A 9,868-nucleotide genomic window follows, 5' to 3' on the forward strand; every position below is an offset into this window, starting at 1 on the left:
TTAAATATGAAAAACTTATACACAATCAGTAATTACAAAAACAAACATAATACACTAATCGACATTAGTGACAAATTGTATACTTGCAATGTGGCATCATAATGAAATGCATGACAATTCGTAACTATTAACAAGCATCATGCCATAAATCAAATTGCATCAGCAAAGAAGGTACAATTGTAACAAAAATTATATCTCAAGTACCAGCTTAAATTGGGTTACTCCTCTCACCATTGCCTGAATCACCAAACTGACACAACTAAGTAGAACAAGAAGACATTACTATACTAACACGGTGGCTGAACATAGCATTTTGTCAAATCATAGAAAATTTGCCTATAAATTATGGGCATATTACAGTATATCATTGTAGAAAATAAAATTTTCAGCCATCCTGTTCGTTTAAAACTGTCTTCACTTTTAAATTGGTGCCTTTAATTTTGTGACGTGAGTCAACGACAGGAAGGTTATCACAAGTTAGTACCTGAGATATAATCTGAAAGAGTGTTCATTGGTCCTGCACAGTGTCTTTCTTATGATTCTACCACCTCTGCTGATGTTTTGTGACTGAATATCACACACCATTTCAGTACCGTCATGAGCTTTGCCACAGTATCTGTTGTGTGCCATATGTGTTCCAATAGTATAGCTGAATTAGCATGTTAGTTTACGGCATGATGCTTGTAAATAGGTATGATTTGTCATGCTCCAGTAGTATAGCTGAATTAGTGTGTTAGTTTACAGCGTGATCCTTGTAAAAAATGTCATGTTGTGATCTGATTATGGTGTCACATTGTAAGTATACAACAGGCCATGAATAGTAATTAGCATATAAAAATTGTTTCTGTAACTACACAATGTGCCTAATTTTGTGCCTTTCTCGTGGTATGTAGACATCTGAGGATGGTTCTTTTCTGACCAAAACTGGCAGTTTGATAAAGTGACAAAATAGCTGTACGCAAACCACCATTTACTAAAAATGTCTACATGCTGTAAGTCATTGCCTCCTCAAAATACTGTTCTCAAGTGTCAGGTGCGTAACAGGTATGTATCTGTGTACTATGGATAACTGCTTGTACAGCGTGATGTCAAGTTTGGGTTGTGTGACGAAGTGAGAAGGGAAAAGGTAAAATCTGGTGCCTACACACAACACAATACTCTCAATAGCACAAAGGGAACAGGCGAGCTTAACGTCTTCATCCAATGGATGGAACACCGTCAACAGTGTTACACATCTTCACTCCAAGAGGAAGAATAAATCAGGATGTTGGTGCAAAGTCTGGTGCTCAAAAACTGCGTGCTACCACCTCTCTCTCCAAACAGCAGCAATGAAAATTTCATCTGTCATCAGGATTTGAACTGGTTACATTGGAATTGAGCACAATCACATACACATGTTAACAATTGCAGCTATGGAGGCAGGTAAGTTTACTACATGCAGGTAAAAAATACTTTGTAAAACAGATGTTACAATGAGCATATGTACAGTACTTGTCTAGTTTGTTCACAACGTCCTGAACAAATTCTCAGGGAGGTGCTGAGAGCAGAAGAAGAAAGCTCTATCTACTGATTCCCAGTACGTGGGGCACCCATACAGGGAGAGGAACTGCAGGGGAATGAGCCTAGCTTTCATCACTACACACATACTCATTGGTTTGGCACGGCATGGTGTGATAATCACTTCGTAACAGCTACAGCAGCACGTGGTTACTGAATTGTAAGAACACTAATGTTGGCTGCAACTGGACACAAAACATTCGTAGCCCAAAGATGCAGACTTCTGTCAGCTTCCAGAACTAGGAAGTCCTTGTACAGGACATTGTGAACAATTTGTATGTTGTATGTATGGAGGCTGGAGCGATGAATGGAAATTTCTATGAAAGGTGGGATTTGAACCCATGTCTCTTGTTCACTAGGCAGATGCACTAATCACTATGCTGGCAAAGTGGGTTTGTACAACTGCACGGACTACCCTAGCACACATTCCTCCTCAATCTAAATTCCCATTCACACCTCGACAAACTTGGTACCCCCTAAACTTAAACAGCATGGCAGAGATTCTTCAACTAGTGCTATGATAGTCCGTGCAGTTGTGCAAAGTCACCGTGTCAGGGTGGCACAGTGGTTAGCAAATTTACCTAGTGAGCTGTAGATCTGGATTTGAATGCCAACCTTGGTACAAATTTTTGTTGTGCTAGGGTACTCTGTACAGTTGTGCAAAGGCACTGTTCTAGGATGGCATAGTGGTTAGTATATCTGCCAAGTGAGCAGGAGACCGTGGTTCAAACCCCAGCATTGGTATAAATTTTCATTCATCGCTTCAGTCCAAAAGTTCAGTTGGAAAGGTAAAGGTCTAGTTTATATGCCTAGCCACTTCTCAACAATTACAGTATATGGTGTCTGGTAGTCATTATCCATTGTAGTGCTTGTATTCTATTTAGGATTTTACATTACAGGAATAAACATTATCTTTAGCACCTTAAGACATTGATTTTTTTAAAAATTATGTTTCAAAAAATATTTTTTTTAATGAATGAAAAACATCCTACAATGAATGACATTACATATAGACATACGAGGGTTGGAACTTTAATAGTGGTAACTATTTATTTACAGCTCGTACAAAACAGAGACATGTGTCAAAGTAGTCACCAGCATTGTGTATAACCCATTGCCAGTGACGTGGAAGTTGTAGGATTTCCTTAGCAGTGCCAGTTGTGTTGACAGTTTGAGCAGCGCAGTCTATTTCCCGACGAATTTGTAGCAGTTCTGAAGCGAATGGTGTGAAGTGTTTCCTTCAGTTTAGAAACTGAGTTGAACTCACGAGGACTTAAGTCAGGGGAGTGCAGCAGGTGGTATAGCCCCATCAGTCAAACAAATCAGTAACAGTTTGTACTGTATGTGCTTGAGCATTGTCCTGCAAAATAATGGTCAGGTCCTGCAGAAAGTGTCATCACTTCTGTCTCTAAGCTGGTCATAGGTTGTGTTCCAAAAATGATTCTCGATTTCTAAACTGAAGGAAACACTTCACAGCATTCGCTTCAGAACTGTTACGAATTAGTCGGGCAATAGACCGTGTTGCTTGAACCGTCAACACAACAGGCATTGCTAAGAGTATCCTACGACTTCCACATCGCTGTCAACGGGTTATACACAATGCTGGTGACTAATTTGAAAGTAAAACTTTGAAACACGTATCTATTTTGTAAGAGCTGTAAATAAATAATTGTCATTATTAAAGCTCCAACCCTCGTATATAGCTTTCAAAGGTCAAAATAATGAGTTACAAAATTTTGAAGATCGCCAACAATAAAATTGAGAGTATACTCATGCACTGTGCTTTAATGGACATACCTTGAAACTTTAAGTCTTTTTTAGTTTGTGTGTAGCTCTGAAATATAACCATGTATTTTGCAAAAGTTTCCTGAGAACATAAATGGAACACAGTGGATGTATTTATCTGGTACCATTGGCAAGCACTTGTCACTCAACTGACGAACTATTGTCACTTGCAGTCTTTAATGAAGTAACATCACATTCAACCTCCCTTTCTGAGCCACTAAATTTAATGTCAAACACAGGATCGCTACAGCCATACCTTTTTAAAAGCATTGCCCAAACAACAATACAGGAGAGAGGCTTAAATCATGCATTTTGCTGTCGAGTATCCGAAGCAACACACAGTAAAGAGGATACCTATGGCAATCACCTCAACCACAACACAGCACCCAGGCTACAAATGTGGGACCAGATGCTCTCCAGCAGCCAAATTCTTAACTATCAGTGCTGAAACGGATATGGGCGCGGTTTTATTTTTTTGAAGGACTGTCCTCTGTCCTTAAGTTGCCCAAGTATACAAGGAATTTTAATTTTTTGTCAAAATAATAAAAAGGGTTAACAGAGCAACTTGAACACGAACAGAAAATTTAAAATCTCATTTCATTTGGTACATGTGCACCACACAAAGTTAAAAGACTTAAAATATCACTTGCAAGCACCCGCAACTTACCAAAGAGCTCCTCACACAAGATATAATCGTTACACAATATTCTGCAGGGTTTAACAAAAAGAGTATGAATAACAACTGCTTTCATCTGCTCACCTGATGACAACATCAAAAAGATCAGAATCCTTCCACTCCTGTTTGAGGATGGGCAAGAGGTCCGTCTGCAGCACCTGTGCCTCACCCAAGTGTCGGCGGATTTCGTGGTTTTCATCGTCACGTCTCAGGTAGCGAATCAGATCTCTCACAGTCTCTGTAAGACAGCAACAATGTATGTACTCTCTCTCTGCTCTACCTCTTACATTAGGCCTGTGGCCAACCACCTGTATTCTCCTCATTAAACACAGTATATGTTGTTCCTCGTATTGCTGACAAATCCTGTATCATTGTCAAATGATCCTGGATGAATAAATAACTGTACTATAGTATTCTCACTGTGGACAGCTTTAGTTTGTTACTAGTTTAGTTTATAGGGACCAGACACGTGATTTTATTATGAACATGGCTAAAGGCTAGCCACTGAAGGTTAATTAACTGCACATTGGTTTAAATTGTGAAAGCATGACCATATTAGTCTTTAATAAAATGCCAAAAACATAAATACTGATACACCTGAGTTTAATTTAAAGCTATATACGTTACTAGTTTGTAACTAAAATTTGCTTTCTACATGTCAGACATGGTATGTTGTTGGGCAGCTGCTTAGACTTTTGTGGCCACATATTGAACACTTTTCTGGGCCACTGAGATCATTAGTAACGAATAATAATGGTATACACTAGTGAACACACAAAAAGTCTTCCCTTAAGGGTGCCCCATTTGAGTATAAATCTTTTTCTGTACCTATTTCATAATGACATCAGCATAGAGGCCAAAGGAGTAGAAATGCATGGAGAAGGAAAAGTCAAATATCATGTTTTGTCCACATGCTCTCTTTGGCAGCAAAAAGTTGTGTCGAAAAAATCGGCAAGCTTTAAGTGAAGAGCCAAGGAATACATCAGACCTCAAGTAACTTCAAGAATTATCCACTAATGGAATTCAGCATTTTATATGACAAAGATTTTGTAGTTGTATTTAGTGATTAATAATACACTGCTAGGGGGAGTTCACCATTGTAGTCATACATGACAACAAATTTACACAGAATGAAACACACGTCACAGTAATGTACGCCTGAACAGTCGCATCAATGCACAGTGCCCCCCCGCTGCCTGCAGCCCCCCCCCCCCCCTTTCTGGTGGCAACATGTGTGAGTAATCTCACATAAAAGTGATGGCAAACAGCATCCTACTATGATAGACTGTCCCATGCACCTTTTGTTGTCATTCAGCAATGCTTCTTGGAAGCTCTGGAGAACAAGCAAATTCCTGTTTCAGGATCCCCCACACGTGTTCAATTGGCGAAAGATCTGGTGGTCTTGCTGGCCAGGGCAATCATTGTACACCACAAATAGCACATTGCATCCCAATGGCTGCATGTGGACATGCAGTGTTTGGGTGGAAAAGCACATAATCTTCCTGCCAAAGAAATGACTGTAGCAGGGAACTACTTCACACTGCAGAAACACTAAATGTGACCATGAGATGTAACTGATTCCCCCCCAAAAACACCATGAAGTCTGGCATAAAACATTTTACAAATATGTACAATGAAGGCAGACAATATTATGTTCTACTGACATTACCATCAGCTGAAACAACCTACACTAATTAGCCTCAAAAATTAACATGAGAAAGCCACATGAAGGATGTCCGCATTAGGATTTCAAAGGTTGTGCATGATCTACACATCAGAGTAGGCCAAAGTACAAAATTATCAGGCAAAGTACAAGAGCCAATTAAACTCTGTGGAAATAGCCACAGATAGCACTTACTCTAACCTTGAGTATTCCAACTTCTATTCATGTGTCATTTTTAGTTCACATGCCAGTTTTCTATTAAGAATTACAAATCTTTATTTCTCAGTTATAAAACATAAAATTATAACTAGTTACATTCAGTAGTAAAACTGAACATAATTCAGTGATGAATTATGGAGCACAAACAGAATCTTGCAATACTAAATGCTTCAGTTGATGAAGAGATTAGTGTTTAACGTCTGCCGACACTGAGGTCATGCTCGGGTTAGGGAAGGGTAGGAAAGAAAATCAGCTGTGTTCTTTTAACAGAACAATCCCTGCATTTTCATGAAGTGATTTAGGAAATTCACAAAAAACCTAAATCAGGATGGCCCAAAGCAGATTTGAACCATCATCCTGACAAATGTGAGTCCAGTATGTTAATCACTATGCCACCTGACTCATTCGACCCACTTGATCCATAATATGTTGCATGAAGAGAATCCCAATGACCGTGAATGAAACAACAATATGGAGGATGCAAACTCTAGAAAAATAAGTGTAAATATTAGGTTAGAGCAGTCTTTATTCTATACCTCCTTATTCTCTCTTCATTTGCACCAATTTTGATTTTGAACTTTCAGTACCTCTTTCAATAAACCTCTCCATGTTCAGAGTTCTACATATAAAGATGAGTAAACGCACAACACAACTAGTTATAGCTGGAGGGTCATGAAAAGAACCGCGAGAGTCCAGGTCTTGTGAAAAATTCAGTTTAACTAGGAGATCGTCAGCGAACACTTTTTGTACGTCAGCACTCAGACTGATAGACTCAGCAGCAGAGTACTGTATATCTGTCTGGCTTAATAGTCCATAAGTGGAAAAGAAAGATGTACAGCTTAATGAAACTATGCACACTGCTAACAGATCAACACAATCTACTCCCACATACTAGTTATCTATCTCAAGTCAAATTCCAATTTATGATACCAGATGATAGAGTGCACTACTATGTGAATACCAGAAGACTGCTGACGTTCCAGTACCAACTGATGTATTCCGTGTGGAGTGAATAAGTTGAGGATCATGAGGATCAAGACATCCCACTCTCATCACAGCCAGTGTTCAATGCCATCAATGGATGGAAATGCTGCTTGCAACAAAACTTTCAACCACAATGCCTGAAACTGCCCTGGATCCAGGAAAACTTCCTGGATTTGACCACCCTCAGACTAATTGGACAACTCTGGAACAGAACTGAATGGCCAGTGGAAGATACGCATACAGTCTCCGCAAGTGGGGCAAATAATCATCATCATATTGTGGCAGTAGTTTGAATGACAGATAGTTGCTCATGTCTTCTCAACATGTCCTGCACGTACCTACGAGGGTTATTTGAAGACTTCCTGGCGGTGACTAATGGTGTGACAAATTATATAAAAGATGGTGATATTCACCTATATTATGCTGTAGAGTTGTCTTTAATGTTATTTAGTAACTTAGTAATCTCTGGATATGTATAGCCATTCTTAACGTACGCCACATGACAAATGAATACCTACCAGTTACATGTCGAAATACTACGTTAATATACAATGAAAAATAAAATGTGTAGGTGGAATGACAGGTTAAGGTAACGCATACAGAACACTGTCTAAAAATGTGACTACATGCAAGGTGGACCTACTGACAGTTAAGTTATTTACAAGTTCCCTAGACCAGAACTGCAACCTCTCGCATGTCAGTTCAACTTCTCTGTGGAAGAAATGGCAACATACAAACCATTTACGCAATTTTTAGCTTTCATGACTTTTCTAATGCTGTCAGATATTGTTCACAAAAAATGTGTTATGTATGTAGCATGTATCACGAATACTGTTGCACAGCCATGGCGTATGATTTCAAAATATGGAAACTGCTAGTATCACAGACATGATGACTGGCATTTCCACATTGTTGCTAGCTGACAAGACAAGAACTTCAATGTTGCTATAACACAAAGCACAAATATTTATAAAATGTGCTAATATTATGAAGAGTGAGTTAGTTACATGTTCCACTGATCAATCTCAAGGTAACTGTTATGATGTGGAGCGTGCCAAGTGCATAAGAAATGCACACATGAATGATGGGTTTAAAAAAAAAAAAAAAAAAGAGGTGAAATTTTTGTTACCTACTCCATGCCCTTAAATGGCACTATATATATATATATATATATTATTATGCCTATTGATTTATTTATTCCTATTAAAAAATTAATCTATGGTATAGAAGGAGTTGTCAAGGAGATACGATTTCAATCGCATTTAAAAATGCTGGTGGTCAAACTAAGCATCAATTCACAATACTGTGCAAATTAGTAGTGTACTGTTATTCACACATAATAGAATATTGTGAATAATATAGATAAACAATGATGTCTGCACGATGAAGTTACATGTGATATGGCTGCACAACTATACTGTCAGTTAATGTTACTAGACTATACCTGCAATGATATCAATTTAATTTCCTTGTGGAAACTGTGAGTAAGTAAAAGAACATTGAACAATAGCGGTTAACCAAATATGGCAGTGCTGTCATTAAGACAATGACCTCATATTTGGAAGGACAGATTTTTCTCTGTCCACACATCCTGATCTATGTTTTCCATGTTTTCCCTAAATCATTTCAGGGAAATTCCAGCATAGTTCCTTCAGCAGGACCACGGCCGGCACCTGTCCTACCCTTCTATCATAGTTCTACATTCTGTGCGTATGTAATTTTGAGGTACTGTATTTAATTTCACTGTATTGTGATGGAAATGAGCATTTGGCAGATGACCCTTGAATGGATAAATAAATAAATCAAACAGTGATATCTATGACAAAACAACACCCGCCACATGGCTCAATCCCTTATACACGCTGGGCAGTTAGTTTCCCTGCATGGTTAACTTCTGAAATGGTGACAGCAGTTTTGGTTGTGACAATAGTAAAATTCCTTCATGTGAAACACTGATATTAATTAATTTTTAAAAGTAAACCATTCTCGGCGGAATCTAACATGTGTCACGCATATTTATCAAAAACTATACAACTGACATTTGGCAAATTAATAAATAAAACTGTAGTACACACCAAATAAAGCAGCCCCTTGTAAGTAACTTAATTTCAAAACACTCTGATCAAAAATACAACAAAGGTGTCAACAAAAAGATAAGTTTGACAGACATTTATCATAAAATTGCTCAGTGACACACTCCCTCGGCTAAAACAAATTGTTTCGAGAACTCATTGTTAGGTATTACACCCCGAATATTTCGCGACAAAACAAAATCCTAATGAAGACGGCGGTAAGTTATTAACATTTTACATTAACTGTAAACCACACTAACCTTTACAGTGTGTATCCGGATAGTATTTACTGCCATCAGAGAAGCCGAGAGCATTGCAAGTTGCCGCTAATTCAGCAAATAACAAAGAAGACATGGCAAATAAAATTTAGATTTTCTCGTTTGATACGTTTTGCACGGTTTATTTCATTCCACCACACACATATAGACTTCTGTGTCAATGTTTGGAAGACACAAATCAGCAATTCACTTTCTGCGCTACACTTCACGTCAACACTCCACACGCCACTACAGCTCCCAATCCGTTTATTTACTTTTGTTATTTCCCGCGCAAAATCACATGGTTGAAACAACTGACTAACGCACTCTGGAGAGCGGTTCACTTGAATGTCTTTCTTCTCTATCAGGGTCTTACAATTGTCGCCGCATCCTGCGTCTCATGGAGATGAACGGTTCTTACTGACTTTGTATAAGCGGTTTTTAAGGAATATATGTGATCACGTACATCAACACCTTTTAATTATATTGTACACTACGAGACAATTTCGTTGTACAATACCACTCAATCCAATCATGTAACGTAATGTTTATTGAATCCGTAGACAATATAGCTTTTATGTATAAAATCAAGTTCGTTTCAGTAATTTTGTATGAAGTATCAGGCGAAAATTCATTTACATATCTGTCCCGTTAA

General features: G+C 38.3%; 1 protein-coding gene across 1 annotated transcript in view; it reads right to left on the reverse strand.

The window, feature by feature from the left end:
- LOC126428133 (protein timeless homolog) overlaps positions 1-9,463 on the reverse strand; it is a 483,403-nt gene extending 473,940 nt beyond the window's left edge. Inside the window, exons 1-2 of the mRNA XM_050090036.1 lie at positions 9,217-9,463; positions 4,103-4,256 (exon numbers count right to left, since the gene is read on the reverse strand). Coding sequence (XP_049945993.1) covers positions 4,103-4,256; positions 9,217-9,310 — 248 coding nt within the window. The 5' untranslated portion in view covers positions 9,311-9,463. The remainder of the gene's footprint in view (positions 1-4,102; positions 4,257-9,216) is intronic.
- Positions 9,464-9,868: the final 405 nt, after the last annotated feature.

The sequence above is a fragment of the Schistocerca serialis genome, chromosome 12, assembly GCF_023864345.2.
Source record: "Schistocerca serialis cubense isolate TAMUIC-IGC-003099 chromosome 12, iqSchSeri2.2, whole genome shotgun sequence".
NCBI lineage: Eukaryota > Metazoa > Arthropoda > Insecta > Orthoptera > Acrididae > Schistocerca > Schistocerca serialis.